The 20,854-nt window shown below is 33.7% G+C and overlaps 1 protein-coding gene across 9 annotated transcripts in view; it reads left to right on the top strand.

Annotated features, from left to right (window-relative positions):
* Positions 1 to 20,583, top strand: part of LOC149801763 (focadhesin-like) — a 596,289-nt gene extending 575,706 nt beyond the window's left edge. For all 9 annotated transcript variants that reach the window (XM_089956096.1, XM_089956095.1, XM_089956091.1 and 6 more), the window contains 2 exons: positions 4,997 to 5,072; positions 19,315 to 20,583. In XM_089956096.1, the coding sequence (XP_089812222.1) occupies positions 4,997 to 5,072; positions 19,315 to 19,391 (153 nt within the window). In that variant the 3' untranslated portion in view covers positions 19,392 to 20,583. The remainder of the gene's footprint in view (positions 1 to 4,996; positions 5,073 to 19,314) is intronic.
* Positions 20,584 to 20,854: the final 271 nt, after the last annotated feature.

Here is a 20,854-nt window from a genome sequence, read left to right as displayed (position 1 = left end):
TATATATGCAAGTAATTCAGTCATATATCAGCAGTACAGTGCCAATTAAAAGTTCAAATGTAAAGTTGAAAATTGAACACACATGGTCCTTAGTAGATGACCTGATCAGACCTTACAGGTAGTTTTCATTTTTAACTCTCCTGGTCACAGGCTAAGTGAGTTTATAGTATGGCTAATTTCAACCAAACTTTGCGGAGTGCATACCATCATAAAGGCACTTTACATTTGTACAACTGATGCCAATCCTATATCTAATATGGCCACCATCACTAAAAATAGACCTCTCCAGTATCAGAGTGGTTAGAGCATCTGCCTCATATATGGGAGGTCATGGGGGTCGAATCCTAGCTGAGTCATACCAAGTATAAAAATGGTACAAACAGCTGCCTCACTAGGCACTCATCATTAAGAGGTTAGTGGTAGAACTGGTCGGCCTGGTGTCAGGATAAAGTGACTGGGCAGGACATCATGCTACATGACTGCAGCATGATGCCCCAGTGCTAGACATCACTATAAACTGCCATACTGTAGACATCGAAGCGATATGACTGAAAAATTGTTAAAGCTGTGTTTAATCCAAATCACACACACATTAAAAATAGAAAAACATTTAAACAGCTTCTTTTCCAAAAGTGCTGGACAGAATTTTAAAGTTTGATAAATGATGCTGATCCATAATCAAACATGTCATAATAAATACATGTCAGAAATAGAAAAACCCATCTGTTGTCTGTCAACAGTTGCTAGTGTTACGAGTGTATGCTCTTAAAATAAGTAACAGAAAAGAGTGAAGACAACAAGCTTTGTAAAGTTTAACAAATAATTTATTTCCCTATGAATAAAAAGTGAAAGAATACGAAAAAAAGAACTTACGGTATTGCGACTTAAATCCAAATTGTAATCCAAGAAATAAAAAACATAAGTCCTATCAGTGAAAAGTTCTGAGTGAATCACAGTTCAAATCCCAATTAAAATCCAAGATGGAAAGCGATAACGTATGCAGTAGTCAGCATTGTACTGTTGTGTCAACAGTCTCTTGCTGAATCACAGAAAATATTATTCCAGTATTTGATCTCTGTTTAAATTCCAGTAAATGTCTTTGTCCAAGAATTAATTCAGAGCACTAGTATTTCCAGGGAAAACAATCACTTGAATTCAATAATTTGAAAAAAATAAAAATTCAGCCCCAATCTGGTCACAACACAAAACAACTTGACTTCCCAAGTGTTAAGACATGACTGATCAAATTCTTATAACATCCATTATAAGACTAACTAAAATGCAAAACAGATTCCCGGATGGGGGTCAAGAGTTCATACTTCTGGAAAAAATAGAAGTTTGTTTACAAATTAACACATGCCACATGTCATGTAGTCCAAGTATGACTTTGACTCAACTAAATGATTCTTACTCTGAGAAAGAATAAAAAAAATTTTCAAAAAGTTCATTCATATTTTGTGTAAAACACTTAGATTTTCAGGCTCATTCATATTCTGTGTAGAATACTTAGATTTTCAGGCTCATTCATGTTTTGTGTAAAACACTTAGATTTTCAGGCTCATTCATATTCTGTGTAGAACACTTAGATTTTCAGGCTCATTCATATTTTGTATAAAACACTTAGATTTTCAGGCTCATTCATATTTTGTGTAAAACACACAGATTTTCAGCCCATTCATATTCAGTGTAAAACACTTAGATTTTCAGGCTCATTCATATTCTGTGTAGAACACTTAGATTTTCAGGCTCATTCATATTCTGTGTAGAACACTTAGATTTTCAGGCTCATTCATCTTTTATGTGTCTGCTCTGATGGCCTAGTGGTTAGAGCGTCAGCCTCAGATGCAGGAGATTGTGGGTTCAATCTCTGGCCGAGTCATACCAAAGACTTACAAAATGGTACTAACAGCTGCCTCGCTTGGTGCTCAGCATTAAGAGGTTAGTGTTAGGACTGGTCAATCTGGTGTCAGGATAATGTGACTGGGTGGGACATCATGCTACATGTCTGCGGCATGATGCCCCAGTGGTAGACATCACTATAAACTGCCACACTGCAGAATCATAGCAATATGACTGACTTTTTTTTTAAAGCTACATTTAAAATCCAAACCACACACACAAAAACACATATTTTATTTAAAAAATGAGTTAGATTTTTAACACTTAGATTTTCAGGCTCATCCATATTATGTGTAGTGTTATGTATATTTGATTTAATTTATATCTGATTTAATTGTTTGTAAGTTTTAAAATCTTATTTTGTTTAATTTCATTACATGTCAAAATATTGTAGTTCTGTTTACTAGGAACTCATACTTTTTCCAGAAAATTGATTGATCTTGACTGTTCATTTTTGTAAATATAAGGCTGACCTGGTTCCTGACCTTAATTCAGAATTAGTAACAGCCACGTGAGCAAGTTATTTTTAATTTATTTTTATTATGGGAATAATAAGGTTGAGATCGAGGCTGTGTTGGATACATGACCCTCGACTTGTAAATAGTTTTTATTGAAGTAAACAACTTTTATTCTCGGAGTAAAATGATTGGAGCTTATCAAGGACATACAGGGACTACGTGATTTTTTATATGTAAACATGATCACATGACCTTTTCTGGGCATCTGTTTTGCGTAAAATTCAAGTTTTAAACCATCGTTTTAGAAAAATAATCTCAGTTGGACTTCTAAACACTGAGTCGTAAAGGTGTTTCTTTTGTTGTGACATTTTGGGAATTACATTTTAATGTTTATTTAAATTATTTGGATTCAAAAGGATTAATTAATTTCTCTGGAAATATTTTGAGTGCTCATACAGAATTCTTGAACAAAGACATTTCTTAAAAATTTTATTCAGATTTCCAAAGCCGGAATGATATTTCTTGTTTCTACAAGGAACTTTAGTCTTCAGCACAGTACAGGATACAGCATACGTCATCGCCTTCCATCTTGGATTCTTTGTTGGGACTCAACCTTGAATTCATAAGAACATTTCAATAATAGGACTTGTTAAATTTTATTCTTGGATTATTTTTGGAATTGATTCTTTAAACTGTAATTCTTTTTTTTTTCTTCATTTTTACAGTATATTTCCAGGGAAATAAATAATTTGTTAAATTTCTCAAAGCTTGTTGTTTTCACTCTTTCTTGTGTTACTGTTATTCGAGCCTAAATATGTAACATAAGAATAGAACACACAGATTTTCAGGCTCATTCATATTCTGTGTAGAACACTTAGATTTTCAGGCTCATTCACAATCTGTGTAGAACACTTAGATTTTCAGGCTCATTCATATTTTGTGTAAAACACTTAGATTTTCAGGCTTATTCATATTCTGTGTAGAACACTTAGATTTTCAGGCTCATTCACAATCTTTGTAGAACACTTAGATTTTCAGGCTCATTCATATTCTGTGTAGAACACTTAGATTTTCAGGCTCATTCATATTCTGTGTAAAACACTTAGATTTTCAGGCTCATTCATATTCTGTGTAGAACACTTAGATTTTCAGGCTCATTCACAATCTTTGTAGAACACTTAGATTTTCAGGCTCATTCATATTTTGTGTAAAACATCTAGATTTTCAGGCTCATTCATATTTTGTATAAAACACTTAGATTTTCAGGCTCATTCATATTTTGTGTAAAACACTTAGATTTTCAGGCTCATTCATATTCTGTGTAAAACACTTAGATTTTCAGGCTCATGCATATTCTGTGTAGAACACTTAGATTTTCAGGCTCATTCACAATCTTTGCAGAACACTTAGATTTTCAGGCTCATCATATTTTGTGTAAAACACCTAGATTTTCAGGCTCATTCATATTTTGTATAAAACACTTAGATTTTCAGGCTCATTCATATTTTGTGTAAAACACTTAGATTTTCAGGCTCATTCATATTCTGTGTAGAACATTTAGATTTTCAGGCTCATTCACAGTCTGTGTAGAACACTTAGATTTTCAGGCTCATTCATATTCTATGTAGAACACTTAGATTTTCAGGCTCATTCATATTCTGTGTAGAACATTTAGATTTTCAGGCTCATTCATATTCTGTATAGAACACTTAGATTTTCAGGCTCATTCACAATCTGTGTAGAACACTTAGATTTTCAGGCTTATTCATATTCTGTTTAGAACACTTAGATTTTTAGGCTCATTCATATTCTGTGTAGAACACTTAGATTTTCAGGCTCATTCACAATCTTTGTAGAACACTTAGATTTTCAGGCTCATTCATATTTTGTGTAAAACACTTAGATTTTCAGGCTCATTCATATTTTGTATAAAACACTTAGATTTTCAGGCTCATTCATATTTTGTGTAAAACACTTAGATTTTCAGGCTCATTCATATTCTGTTTAGAACACTTAGATTTTCAGGCTCTTTCATATTCTGTGTAGAACACTTAGATTTTCAGGCTCATTCATATTCTGTGTAGAACACTTAGATTTTCAGGCTCATTCATATTCTGTGTAGAACACTTACATTTTCAGGTTCATATGTATTCAGTGTATAACACTTACATTTTCAGGTTCATATGTATTCAGTGTAGATCACCTGGTTAAATTTTTAGGCTCATTCATATTCGGTATAGAATACATGGTTAGAGTTTTAGCCAATTGCAGCTGTTTTAAAAAATTTTAAACACATTTTTTAACTATCCTGACTGAGATTTTTGACAAAACCTTGTTAGAATGATTAAATTAAACCACTTGAGGTATACAAAGTGAAATTTGATATGCATGCATATATATATATATATATATATATATATATATATATATATATATATATATATATATATATATCTCTGATTAGATTTACTTGCCATTAAAACAGTTTTGTAAATGTTCAGTATAGTTACATATTTTGGGTGGGGGCTTACACTGTTTGTTATGCAATTGGGGCATATGTGTTTTAGAGATACAAATCTAGTCTTCCTGCTAAAACGCAGTCAAGAATTTGATAACTTGTTTTATTATTCTCTTTTCAGTTTGTAGAATGGCTGTTAACCCTTTCAGATTTACCAAACGATGTCATACCCATGTCCTACAAGAATTGTCTGCAAGGTGATATTTTCAAGATTATATTTTTTAAAATCTGTAATTTATAGTTTTGAGCATAATAACTGCTGACTTTACATCTTTGTCTTTTAACTGTTTTCAGCCTGTAATAATTATCATTAGATCCTTGAACAGGGTTCCCACACTACCGGGAAATCGGGGAAAAAGAAGGGAGAAATTTTTATTTTTTTTCCGACCATGAAAAGTCCTTGAATTTTGCAAATATTGACGAAAGTCAGGAAAAACTCAGGAATTTCCTCCACAAATTGACGCCCAAAACAATTACATAATTGAGTCATAATTTGACTGATCATGAGTTAAATTTATCGTTTTCTAACCAGAATATTAGTAGGTTGGCAGTATGGATCATTTGGCTGCTTGCCATAAATATATTTGTTGAGACAATCCAAACACTCAGTGGATTAGATTCATCTAGTAGATTTTTTGTTTCACAAATAGCTCGATATCCGTATTATTTTTGTTCATGGAAGGTATGAAAACCAGTCTAGCATCACAAGAGGCCAACATGGTGGTGTTAAAGCATAGCCGCTTAGCGGATGGGCTAACAAACTTAAACGTCGTTAAATTGAGTTATGCCCACATGAAATCGATATGAAAACCATTTATTTTCTCAGAAATTGCGAGTATTAAAATCATTATGTCTTTAATCTGCTGAAAGATGATAAAACTAATGCATTGATGAAATTTGAGCTAGTATTAGCGATTTCAATTGCTACTGGCATGAGCACACAGAATCTCACAACCATCGTTTTCAAACATTGTAGAAAAAATATTAAATGAAAGTCGTATACTGGTTGTAATAAAAATACAAAAACGAAAGAGCACAAAATTCTCTACATTCATTCCGAGACCAACTTCCGGAGTTTTGTTGTATCACATGACTTCCATTTTGATACATGTTCTCTTGCCAATGAGCATTCAAAGCAGAGAAGCAGACTACTCTGCTTGATTAATCAGACTGGCCAAGTTTCTTGTAGTTGTTCTCGAAATAAATATGTTGAGAATTTTGTATGTTCTTTCTGGTTTTTACAAAAGGTATCAGTCTTTCATTTAATATAATTTAAATTTTGTACAACATTAAAATGGAGTATGTTGTTGATATCCTGTGACTATTGGACTTCCAATGTCGTTGTTTGAGATTTATGAAGTCATGTGACTATTAATGCAATTACCGGGTCAGGTTTCATCTGTGCTGAGTTTTTCTAGTCTATCAGCGGATTAAGGACATAACGATTTTAATACTTCCCATTTTTGAGAAAACAAATAATTTTCCTATCGATTTCATGCAGGTATAAGTCGATTTAACATAGTTTAAATTTGCTAGGCCCACTGGTAAGCTATCTTATGGTGGCGGCAGATTCTAAATGTTTGATATATAATTGCTCTGAACCCACACTCCATCCTAAATGTTCAAATGTGAAAAATTGGGTTGGAGTATTCGGACGAAACCCAGATTAGAAAAATTTCGAATCTGAGCTGAACTTTGGTGCGAAACTATTACAAAGTGACATGTAGCTTGAAGCATTGGTTTCAGATCTTAAATGGAATGCAGAAGAAAAGGGAAATTGTCATCCCATTTATTATATATTAAGAAGCAATAAGAGCCCGTGTATCAATACAGGTTTGGGGACTGGTTTATTGAACTACAAGAAGACAAGTTGATTTTACAGAAAATTCAGGCCTTGTTTATTTAACAATATATAATTTTGAAGGTCTTTTGTCAAACTTTAAATTAACCTTTTTGTAAATGTCTTTAAATGATGGAATTTTTAAAAAAATTGTCTTAAGGAGTTTAGGTTGGTTGAAAAATCTTGTTTGAGATTTTATTAACACATAAATTCAGGGTTAAATTTTTTGTTAAAGATAAGATTCTAATACTATGCTTTTATTGGGGTTTTTCCGTACTGTGATAGGTAATGTTTACTTTGTATAACATGCACATATATTGCTCTAGAATTCTTTGAATTAAGGGATTGAAAGGAAACAAAATAATTTATGCTCATTTATGTTGTTTCCACATAGCAACATAATGTAGGTCAGCAAAGAAAAGCTAGAATTTGTATTCTGTACATTGAAATGGCTTTAAATGCCAGTTTATAGGAATATAGTCAGATTTGTTTCATGTAACACATTTTGTGGTTTTGTACATGATCATCTTTTTCGACATCTGTTTTGGAAAGTCTTGAAAGAGAAACATCTTCAGATTTGGAAAATGCCTGTTTTATAATCCAAAATGTTCATTAATTCCATTCATTAATGGTCATATATTAACCTTGAAAAAATTAATTTCATCCTGGAAAAAACCTGGAAATTTATATTTAGACAAGCATGGGAACCATGCTTAAAGTTCTGCATCCAAATTATATGATCTAGAGTTCTTGTTTATCCATGCTTCATAGTGGCCTGGTCACATATGAACACCATAAATGAAAAGATAACCTTTGGGTCTTAGAATATTTTGTCATCACCTGTAAATTCATTTATTTTTGCAGGTCATGTTTTACTGAATTTACAAGGAATACAGTTTTTGTCAGTAATTAAATATGGCTCTGACGGAGAAGAGAGTATGAGACAGATAATTGTTCTTAGGTCTCAGTGTGATTGGTTCCACAAATTGATCATAAAACCATTATTAAATCATGAAAGCCCATCACTACAAAATCATGAAAGCTGATCAGTCTAAAATCATGAAAACCTATCACTGCAAAATCATTAAAGCCTATTACCATAAAATCAGAAAGTCTGTCATTGTAAAATCATGAAAGCCTATCCTTAAAAACTGAAAGTCTGTCATTATGTAATCAATAAAGACTATCATTATAAAGTTATGAAAGTCTATCATTATAAACTCATGAAATCATTTCACTTTAAAATCATGCAAACCTATCATTATGAAATCATGAAAATCTATCATTGTAAATTCATGAAAACCTATCACTATAAAATCATGAAAGTCTATAATTATAAAATCATGAAAGCCTGTCACTATAAAATCATGAAAATCTATAATTATAAAATCATGAAAGCCTTTCACTATAAAATTATGGAAGCCTATAATTATAAAATCATGAAAGCCTGTCACTATAAAATCATGAAAGGCTGTCAGGGCTGTTCCAGTAAAAATATACCCTCCGGGGGGAAGGCACTTTCAAATTCAACCAACCCACAACAGAAGCAGTTTAAAAAAATTATGATCCACCGTCAGATAAGTTTTAATTGAAAAACACTGCCCCCCTACAGAAGCATATTTTTTAAACATAATTTCTGGCTATGGGTTAATGGGCAGTAGAAGCGATTTTAATATTGGGTTGGGGACAGAAGCAATTTAAATGACTGCTGGCTGGAGGTAATCTATTGAATTATTATAGGTGATATAATCTACTGCATATTTTTATTTGTATTCATTCATTATAATCAATCTTTTTTCCTTTTGTTTGTTTGTCTGTCAGCCATGTGTGTCTCAGATACTGTGATATCACAAATCTTCATGATGGCTTATTATTTGTACATGTCATAACATTGATCAGTCCCGTAATACCTACAAATTTAATATCCATGAATACAGATTTTATAATAGGGATTTTTATTCTAATACAGAAATCATGAATTTGTATCCTTACTAAACTGTGTGTTTACTAAAGTGATCACTTTGTTTTGCTATTTTTCTTTGTTCTCAGGCATGCTGCTTTTGATTAGAATAATAGTTGAATCTTGTATTGCTTCAAATGGGTGGTCAGATGCTATGATTCCTTGTTATTATTTTTTTCAGTAAATGTTTTGGTAAACTTATAATACATGATTTGTCAGAAGAAGAAAAAAACATGAATGCCATGGAAGTGATGTGACATTATTTCTGCCTACTTTTACATGATATCATCTCTTGTAAGAACATATATTTCAGTTAACAATGTCTTATTTTGATGTTTGTTGCAAGACTAATATAAAGTTATTAAAAAGAGTACTTGTAAAATCAACATCACTGCAGTTAACTGTATTGTCAACAGCATCATCATCATCACTGACGGCCTAGCAGTAACACTGCATTTTCAATCCAGTTGTCACAGGTTCTATCCCCCACTTCTAGTCTTTCATAAGAGACTTATACCTATGGCCTGAGGGGCTTTCATGGCAGAGTGGTATAAGAAGCTAGCATGTGAAACACATCTGAGGGGCTTCCTTGGCCGAGAGGTACAAAATGCTTGTCATGTGATTACTTGCCTGCAATGTGTAAATGAGAATGTTGTCATTTACTTGTGGAAGGTCAGTGGTTCTACATAAGTGGTGTTTGGTGTCTCAAAAGGACTTGGATTTTCTTCAACATTAAAACTGGCTGCCATATATAGATTCTCTTCATCTGAAAATGGTGTAAAGGCCATAATGATCTACCGAAACCCAAGATCTCATGTCTAAATGACTTCGGCTGTTGGAGATAAACATCAAATCAACAGAGGCTCCATGTGCCCAAGTGTACTAAGGTGCTTGCTTTTACATCACTTGCACATCTCATAGTGACAGACTTTCATGATTTCAGTTTTTGTCACAGATCAACCAGTTTGGGTTGGTGATCTTTCGGGTTCTTCCTCCACCTAATATATTGTTAATCCCCCCCAAAATAAAAAACTAAATCAACCAACTAATCAGCTGTGGCAACAACAACAAAGGTAGTAGTCCATCATTTTTGCCACAGCTGTATGAGTTTATAAATTTTGACTCTAGTAATTTTTGTAGATCTTTGAATATCATCAATTATGCCTTTCTGACAGTTACCAAAAAGTCATCATCAGTTTGTACAAATGGATTTTTCATGGTGAGCATATGAGATGAAGGTTTTAAGCAATCCTACATCACATCATTACATGCTACCAAAAAGTCTACATTTTAGCTCACTTAAAGTTTCTCTAACAATGTCCATTGTTCCAACTAGAACTGTTATAACCTATTTAAGCTATATTCACCAATATCTAGAGATATTCATCTATAATAAATATTTGTAACAAAGTATGATTTGTTGTTGTGGTGGGGTTTAACGCCATTTTTCAGCACACGATAGGCTATGCATGGCGGCCAGTATTAATGGTGGAGGAAGAACCCGGGAGAACCCTGGAAAGAACCACCGACCCATGAGAAGCTACTAGCAAGCTTTCTCACATACCCACATTGGCCTAATCTGAGACTCGAACCCATGCAAACAAGTGTAACTAAGTATGAGAATCCATCAGTGTTTTTCAATGGTGCATTTGAATTGAGCAACAACCGGAATCAACAAACCAATAAATAAAATTATTCACATCTCTCAGGCAGAAGTACAGTGTATACCGGTAATCATAATCTGCCAAATTTGCCATTTTTTGTCTCCAACCATACTGATTCATTGGACATAATGACCAGATTGGAACAGACCAGAACAGATATAACCAGAAGGTTAAAACCGATTTGATACATCTTTTAAGTTGCTTAATTCACATTGGTTTAGTTAACTGTACACCCTTTGTCTTCTCTTTGATGTAATTTCTTGCTGAAGCTGAGAAAATAATGTTGCACACTAAAAAAGGAGTCACACTTCTATTCATTATTGTTTTTATTATACTTGTCCATTCCAGCCTGTTATGATCTTGTCCCCCCACATATTGTTTGTCTTGTTTATGATATGTATCTAAATTTGTCACTTACTTTTCCTACTTCTATACTAATTGTCTGTGAATATGCATATCAGTGTGAAATGCAACGGGGAAACTAAATCCAGGATTGAAAATGTCTACATTTCTGGATGTATTCTGCTTGGATTCCATGTTTCTGCACAAAACTCAAGAATTCAGGACTCACTGTACTAATTCAATTCCCGCTGTAAACCTGTGCAAACACCATGATATTAAAATTCAATAACTTAAAATTTTAAGTGCTCATGATCAAATTTGTATCAGTATAGACACATCTATGACGACAGCTTTTGTGAAAAGAAAACCATAACAGCTGCACCATTTTCTGGACTAAACAAATTTGAAATGTGTGCTTTCACTACTGTACCAGAGTCAGCTGCTGATTTCAGTAAGGAGTCTTCCAAACTCAGGTCTGTAAATGGACAGAAATTATGTTAATAAAACAATGTCCCTCAACTTTTTCAGTTACTAGTAGGAAAAGCTCTCAAAAGATTCTTTTTACTAAAATCTTACCTTCTTGTTACTAAAATCTTACTTTAAATTCATTATCAACCAATTAGGGACAGTCAAACCCATATACATTTTATCTTCACTGATTTATGGTATGGTTCTCATTCTTTCATATCTGTAGTAATGTGAATCATTCAACAACTCTCAATGGTTGTAAGCCTTTTTCGACCATGCTGACTGGACACAATGTAAGATAATGTTCAAGTAACAGAAATACCATGGGATAACCAGAGACCAATCAAATCAAATAAAATAGTCAAGTTATCTCCCCTGCAGGGATGCTGCCAGAATTTCGGGATTTACTCTAAGTTTTGTGTGTGCATGATTGCCAATGAGGAAGTGGTGGCGGGAGCAATAGCCATTGTTGAATATCTCCCTAACGCTTAAATATCTGTCACCTTTTCTTACTGTTCCACTCTGTTAAGGCTCTACTGAAATCAAAATACTCAGATGTTATCTCTAGTTGTATAGTGATTATTACTGTGATGTCATTGGGCATGGTCATGTGGTTGTGGTGGGGTCTTGGTTGGGATGGCAGAAAGACCATAGGCTTACTCCATATTTGACAGCTAGTTACGATGTTGTCAAAAGAATTAAAAATTTCTAACAATTCACTTGGACTAGGATGATATAATTGATTCATAGTCGATGAACAGGTTCTAAAATTGATGTGTTTATTTTGGACCATGTTCCTCCATCACTTTCAAGATCTGAATATACCAAAGGTGAAATTAGTACAGTTGCATCCTAAAATTACTATCATGGCTACTTCAAATGTTATTTAATGTGAGACTTTAATGCCAGAATTCATAGCTTCAGTGATTTTTTTGGGTTTAAAAAAGGAATTTCTTCTCAAACAACTCAATTTGGTGCAGATTACATTGTTTTTTAATGATACTGTGAGAATCCTTGATGTGTAAAAATTGCACAAGAAATAAACATCAGATCAGAAAATTAATCCCACTGGGAAAATACTGATAGGAATATACAGAAATAATTATATTATTATTTAAATGGAATATGTGTAGACAATACGAGTGCTGGTTATACAACTTTGCAAAATACATCTTCAATTTCTTGTACAACTATTCTGTTTCCAACAACACTGTCATATGGCAATAATTTCTACACATGAAGCTGACCCACTTTTTACTTTAGTCCCTTGCTAATTAATAGTTTTAGATTTTACAACAAAACTAAGCACATTTTACCTTTTGACAATAATACTTGGTTACAAATATTTAGACTGCAAGATAATAGAAGTTACAATTTTATTAAAAGTACTGGTACCAGTGAAACTAAAAGGAGATGGTAAAAAAAGAATCAGGATGAACAGATTAGCAGTGTAGTAAAGAATCCATATATCAGAATGACATCAAGTATTTTGTCATCAATTCCATCATTAGTTAATGACACTGCTTCAAATTTTGTGTACTAGATAATAGTAATCCAATTTGTAATACAAATACCAAATGATGGCTTGGAACTAAGTGCCAAAAGTCTGCAGAAAATATCACCATGATCAAAATATACTTAGGAAGAACCGAACACAAACAGGAAATTTTTTATCCATCTTGCTTTGAGTTTACACAGATCAGTCAATCACTTATGTTTAATGTCATTTAATTTTTGCACATAGAGAGCATGTACTTCATTTGGCAATACATCTGGATCATATGAAAGTTTATCTCGTTATTCTTTTGTTGCCATAGTGGTTCTGCCAACTAGAGATCTACACACATGTAATTATGTTGTATGGGGATTCTCTGATGTTCCCTATGAGCATTAATCTGTTAATTGTTTATGAATTTAATAACGATCCTCCTCCTCTGTGTATGAATATTATTCTGTGCTGAGAACTCCTTTCATTGCCTGCTGGCTGAAATGCATATGCATAGCTAGTTTGAACAAGTTACTGTTCTTTATGGTTGTGCAGTTTTCAACATCTCACAGATATGGCTCCATTGGTATTCTCTCTTGGATATCTCTATTCCAAAAAGAATAGTTTTCCAGAGGTCTCACTAGGATTTTAAATAGGAGTCCAGGACTCCCATTTTGGTAAAAAATAAGAGTCCCACCAGCAAAAGTTGCAGTCCCCTCCCAGAAAACTGCATTGGTTGCCATTGAGTTTAAGTTCTACATTCTATATAACTCTGACATTGCTCTTGTTTATCCATCAGAGTCTGAATTGTGTCAATCCAAGGAAGGTCTTATTCAAAGCACTAAGCTAGGCATCACACACTTTCTTACACTTGGCAACTGTCCCTTCCAAACTATCAGTTCTAGCAACTTTAACACTCTTGTGAATCTCGTTACAATCTTCATCAGTTTGCCATTGAACTCCAAAATACTCATTCAGGTCTTTGTCTCAACATGTCATGATTCCGAGGTCACGTGCACTGCTTACTCCACTACACTCGGAAATGAACACAATAATGAAAGCTAAAGTTGTTTATTTGATGTACTGTTATAAATGACCACATGTACATATCTGGGTATTTTGGCCTCCGAATTCAAGCACTGTAAAAATCAGTAGATTTTCCCACCCAGCTGCCAGTCAAAACCTTTGATCTTGCCACCCAGCTATTGCAGCATGTTCTTTTGATGTACTCTTATAATGGTGACATGTACATGGGGTGGTGGCTTTCAGCCACTAAATTCTGTCATTGTAAATATCAGCACAGCTAATTGATCAATACATTTTCCCAGTAAGCAGATGGCTAAAGCAGGACTGGCAAGTCTTTGAATTTTGCCACCCACCTATTACATGCGTACGGAGGACTCTCGCCTAAGTGATTTTCTCCATCCCCAAGCATTTCCGAGACCTCTGATTTATCACAAACATGAACTCTGCCAAAGATTTACTTCCTTGAATCAGCGCTTTGCTGCCTCTTATGCCATATTTTTTCTCTTCCATAATGCTGCATTAGGATTTTAAGTCCAACATTCCCATAGTCTGCTTGTTCAGACATGGGTATCTTGAATAAATATAACCAGCATACTGTCCATCCAACACACACATCGGACTTGCACTCCACATCAGTTTGGGGCTGAAAATCACACACTGGTATTTCCAGTGACATTTTCCCAATGTCCAACAGACCGATATACATGAAATTCATTGTGATTATAGCTATTACCAGCTAGTATTTGCCGAGTGAAAACGGCGTATGAAGACAAGCCCTGTTGTAATCCAGCCATTTTGGATTTCTGTGTGTCCCCTAATCGAAACATGCATTTGTAAAACTTCATAATGAAAATAAGGTTAAAACTACCATAAATGCTTGTACCAGGGCCCAATGACCCAGTCAGATTTAGTTTAAGAGCCATTCATTTCTAACCTAAGGTCTCACTGGACAGTTTATCTGGTGAATTTTCATTCAACAATGACCAATTACAGAAAAATGAGAATAATTTTACACTGAAGATACAAATAAAAACAAACTAATGATTTTTGTAGAAAGCATACATGTGAGATTTTGACTTCAGTAATCAAGTTAATTCCTGATGCAACTGGTGGTTTTTATACTGAACCAACACTGCCACCAACCCCTAAATTTTACATTCATTTTTGACAATAATAGCTATTTTGAATATTTTCCTGTGACAAGGCAGCTAAAAGAATCAGTATGTGCCTTATGCATGAATAAAGTTCACTAGTACTATAACAAATTAGCATACTTTTCATCACCCATCAACCATCTAGATTTTTAGATATTTACCTCTGTAGCAGACACACATAAATACGTAAGCCAAGTCGGCAGCTCATTTGCAGCCCAAGTTACGCATTTGATCTCCAATGCTCATCTAACTGTGACAGGCAGTCACCAACAAGCCAACCTATTTCCAAGCCTAACTCAAAGTAAATTCAAACCACATTATAGATTTAGCTTATGTGCAAACTTATAAATGCTAGGCTTGTGATAATTAGGTTCATGCCTTCTACCTTAAAAATTAGAGGGTTGTCAAAATATGAAACTATCCAGTGAGACCTTAAGAATTCAAATAGCAGTCTGTGAGACCTAAGTATCCAGCTATCTTAATGTCGCATCAAGTGCTGCCAGACCTCTACTGGCAGCACGAATTACGTCGCGAAATGCAATTTTAAAGTTAAAAGTTTAATAAAAATTTGCATACTTCACAAAGCACATATTTTATATCCGCAATAATTTGTGGAACGCATATGACTGCTGTAAAAGTACGTAAATTCGTACAAATTACATGTACTGGCATCATTTTCTGACCCAGTGTTTTATTCACGCTAGACCACTAGGAGGGGGTTAGATGCGATTTTAAATATATATTCGTTTTTGTTTTTTCTGACAGCCCCACCAGCGATTTCTCATTTTGTTAACACAACCTACAGCATAAGTGATTTTCCTAACCAACCTTCCAGTGTCATGTTCAAAATAGTTTGAAACACAACCTCCTACAGGATTTTTTTTGAAGTGCCATCCCCGGGGGGGGGATATGTTTTACTGGAACAGCCCTCACTATAAAATCATGAAAGTCTATCATTATAAAATCATGAAAACTAGTATAAAGTCATGAAAGCCTATAACTATAAAATCCTGAAAGATTATCATAATGTCATGAAAGTCTCACTATAAAATCATGAATGTTGATCACTATAAAGTCATGGAAGCCTATCACTGTAAAATCATGAAAGCCTCTACATTGAGTGCAAATGGATATTACATTCTTGGTATTGAGATACAGAAAGTTAATTTGAAAATTTAAAATATCTAAAAGTATGACATTATTTTTTGTAAAATTTGTAGCAAAATTGTGTTTCTATGTAGTTGGACCTAGTTATGTGTACAAGCTGTGAAGGGGTCCCCAAGGAAAGCTAATAATACAAATGTAGGCAACATACACGCTTTGCTTAGATCAAATATTTGTTGAAACACAAGAGATGAATATGGACCTATGCATACATGCCAGCCATTACGCATTTTTTCACCAAATTAAGTGCTGCGCTCACCTGTATATGGATTACGCTTTATGGGTACATTAAAAAATAAAATAGACAAAAAGCAATAAAATGATGTTTTTGTCATTTTTATTATCATCTCTTTAATTCCAGTCAAATATGAAAATATTCTTAAAAAGATAACTACTGAATAAGAATGCTTTCCTTATTTGCTATTTATAGTAACTGTATATGACCCATTTCCAAGAAAATGGACAGGTTCTTTCAAATATGAGTTGTGGTTCGCAGATTCATTATATTGGTAAGCTTGAAAGTTAACCAACCAGTCTTTACTTTTAAAGAATATGGTACCAGATGTTTAGCGAAACACTTTATGGTAGGAGATGTAGATGTTATATGACAGAAAATGTTAGAGTAGATTGATATTTACAAACTTCAAAACATGTCAGATCAGAAAAAGATGAATCAGCACTGCACAGTACTCGGAGCACATGATCATGCTCATTGCAGAATTCCAGTTCATGATGATTCTGCAAAGGTGTCACACGTAGACATAATTTTTCTGTATATTTTGTGTGCTGTAATTCTTGCATGTAATATGTAGATTACACTTTTTGCACCCAAATTACAAATTTGCTACTTATAATAACAATAATTACACTTACATGCCAATCTCTTGAGGGGTTGGCATGTATGACTATGCCTATCCTTTTGTTTCAGAATCTTTCCTGTGTTGTCCTACAGCCATATAAATATTATGAGAACTGTGTGATTGCCAATACACGTAATTCAATTGATCAGTCCCAAAATATATAGATAAGTTATTGATTACATGTAAAGGGACATGTGCAAAACCAAAACCAAAATAACTGTGTACTCCATAAGAATATGCAGTTTCAGTGATTGCATATACTGTGGTCACTCTCTTATATGGCCACCCCTTCAGCAATGGGAAAGTTACGGTATAAAAGATTGGCCCATCCAGAGGAGGACTGTATTTGTGAGAAGTAGGTGTATGTAGTAAGAAAGCTACATATAACTTCAAAGCATTTAACATCTTCATTTAAATGTAACATTAATTATTAAAAAGTTCATTTTGTCTTAAGAACAGACTTATTTAAAGTTAACAAGTATTACATTAATCTTATTCTTACACATGAAATGTGAATGGGGTATTGTTGGCATGCACATTGCAATACCATTAACGAATATCATTTAAATCTTGATAGAAACATTACTTTGCATTTAGAATCATTCTCTTTCCATTTACTCCATTTTCCCAATGCCATAGATTATTTTCCTTCCTTGTGTCTTACAGTGTTGTTTATTGGAGTCTTCTGGATGTAGCATTTTTTGGCATGAACTCTTGAACTCTTCCCATTGTTGTCGAATCGAATAACTTCTACTTTTGTTCTAAAGTATTAATTCTCCATTTACTTGATGACATGTTAAAGTTTTGTAACAATTTATTCATATGTTGCTAATTGTACAGTACTGCAATTTAATTATACAGATGGAACTTTATGTAGAGTAAATGAAATGTCTTGCTTATAAAGGAAGTGATACATGAACTTTCACATGACTTTTCACTCTTTGTCTGGTACCCTGTTTGTTCTTGGTTAAGTTCAGTGTGTTAATCCACAAAATCTATTTTTAGCCTATGCTGACAATGTCATGATTTGAGCAATTATATCCAGTTATAATCATCAAAGAGACGAACTCATCTGATGTGTGAAGCCCAGAACTCTATCGCAACATTTTTGACCCCATTTCCTGTAAACATTGGCATTGACAGATAATGATATTATATTAACCTTAGGGGTACTTGTGCATTAGGTAACACTTTCTTCAGTAATGAAAGCCTGACATTAGGAAATAGACATCCATAGAGATAATCAGTAATGAAAGCCTGACATCAGGAAATAGATATCCATAGAGATAATCAGTAATGAAAGCCTGACATCAGGAAATAGACATCCATAGAGAAAATCAGTAATGAAAGCCTGACATCAGGAAATAGACATCCGTAGAGATAATCAGATAACTTACCATATGAATTAAACCTTGGTTCTGGACACAAATTAAAATAAAATATGGCCACTTGTAGGGGTAAATTTTATATTTTTGCACTAATTTGCTGGGCACTGGTCACATTAGAGGGGTGGCCATTCTTGAGGCATTCTTTTGAACACAGATTCATTTGTGGTAAAGGATTCTGGTCCTAAATAGCAGATGGCTGCTGGTCCGGGGGGCGGGTGGGGTGGGCGTTCATGAGGGGAACCAATGTAGCTGACAGTAAAAAATAACACTGCTTCAACTTGAGAATGTATCATTGTGCCAAATACAACACAAATTACAGATACTGTAAAATTCAAATATATCTTGTTATCAAATTAGAATATCTGTAATGCAGTTAAAATGAAAATTTTTATCAAATAGGAGATATGTAATATGGTAAAAATGCAAATATTGTTATCTAATAGGAATTCTGTAATATTGTCAAAATGTGTTATTGTTATTAAATACTAAATCTGTAATACAGTCAAAATGCAGTATTGTTATCAAATAGGAAAACTGTAATACAGATAAATTGCAGTATTTTTATCAAATAGGAAATCTGTAATACAGTTAAATTGCAGTATTTTTATCAGATAGGAAATCTGTAATACAGTGAAAATGCAATATTGTTATCAAAACGGAAATCTAATATAGTCAAAATGTAATATGTTATCCGACAGGAAATCTGCATTACAGTTGAAACTGTTTATAGCAAACTTTGATTTCACCATTAAGTACATAGATATTTTTCATCATGACAAGTGCTTTTCATTGTATTTTCTTGTAGCCATTAGAAAATAATTTTTTACTCTAGATCAGTGGTGCTTAACCTATGGGTCAAGACCAAAAATTGGATTGCCACGCTGTTTTGATTGGGTTGCTGACATAAACCATTATTGTTCTGAAATTTACCATTGATGGGTTGATGGTGGTAGGTTGCAAGGCTGACACCACAAACCTCATCTGGCTCACCTCTCAAAAATGTTAAGAATATATATATATAATTTTTTATGATTTTTCCTTCTTTGAATGTACTTCATTTTATTTTTATTAATTTTTTTTGTTTCAGAATGTCTTCTGGTTTTAAGACACTCGACTGAGTTCAAGAAAACCACAGTTTGGACTCGCACAGTCAGCATTGTATAATGTGTGTTATGAATGAAGATGGTCATATTGACATGGGGGTCTTCACAAAAGACTTCTTTTCTGCTGTCTACTTGGACCAAATGAAAAAGTACCATCTGACCTTCATCATGGACACCAATATATATATATTTAGGCCATGAGATGAATTTTTACTGCATTCACATTTATCTTATGACAGGGCACTCCAGATATATAAGAAAATACATTTGTTGCTACAATTTGGTGTGATGGAGTTTGTCAAGAATATCCAAGATTGTGCAACACCCCACATTTATAAAGAAAAAAAGACAGAAGAAGTAATCTTGTCATGGATATCTGGATGTCGTTAAATGAACTAAATTAGCTCTTAGTTTGCCAGATTTATTGGAATATTGTTTTTAAAATTAAAATTGAAGATTTTGAATGGTACCTAATTGCTGTATTAGCTCACTTCTAAAAATTTGATGAGAACTAATGTCCAACACCCAGCATCAATGTTGGCAAAGATAAAATTTATATACAGTGAAACCCTGCTATTGCACGAATTTGGATACGGAGAAACCCCATTATAACTCATTTCATTCTTACACAAATATGGTTACAGTGAAACTCCACTTAAACACATTTCATTATAACACAAATTTAAATACAGTGAAACTCCACTATAACACTTTTCATTTTAACACAAATTTGGATAGAGTGAAACCTTATTATAACACAACTCATTATAACACAAATTCAGATACAGTGAAAACCCCTTTATAACACATTTGATTGTAACACAAATTTGCATACAGTAAAACCAAGCTACAGTGCATTTCATTTACACAAACTGGATACAGTGAAACTCCACTATAACACATTTAATTATAACATTAATTTGGATAAAGTAAAACCCACTATAGCACAATAATTTGGATAAAGTAAAACCCACTATAGCACATTTCATTATGACACAAATTTGGATACAGTACAGTTGTGGCATGGCTTCTTAAATGTTACAATTTTTTCACCAATTTCTAAAAGTAATACAAAGCTTTAGTGCCAAAGTAATTAATAGGTTGAGTCATAATTTGGGAAGATGTGTTGTTTTCTTGAAGAAAAAAACTTATTACTGCCTCTTCCTTATTTTTGAAAGATGCAAACACTTGGAAAGCTGATAATGGTTAATCTAATTATTATCAAACCATCAACATTAAAGCCATGAAGTCTTCTTTGTGTTTGTCTTCAGTGAATCCTGAGTTTAATCATTGGTCAGTTAATGTTAATAGCCAACATGTTTCCTCAGTCATCTGGCATGCAAGGACAAAACAATGTTTCTCACTCATTTTTATAAATCAGTAGATTTGCAGTAGAACTTCAATTATCTGGTAACCGCTCCGGTGGCCTAGTGGTCAGAGCGTCCGCCTCAGATGCAGGAGGTCGTGGGTTCGATCCCCGGCCAAGTGATACCAAAGACTTACAAAAATGGTACTAACAGCTGC

This window comes from Sinohyriopsis cumingii, chromosome 4 (assembly GCF_028554795.1).
Source record: "Sinohyriopsis cumingii isolate HCF-2022 chromosome 4, ASM2855479v2, whole genome shotgun sequence".
Classification (NCBI taxonomy): domain Eukaryota; kingdom Metazoa; phylum Mollusca; class Bivalvia; order Unionida; family Unionidae; genus Sinohyriopsis; species Sinohyriopsis cumingii.
Note: the sequence above shows the minus strand (reverse complement) of the source record. Positions and strands in the feature narration are given on the sequence as shown.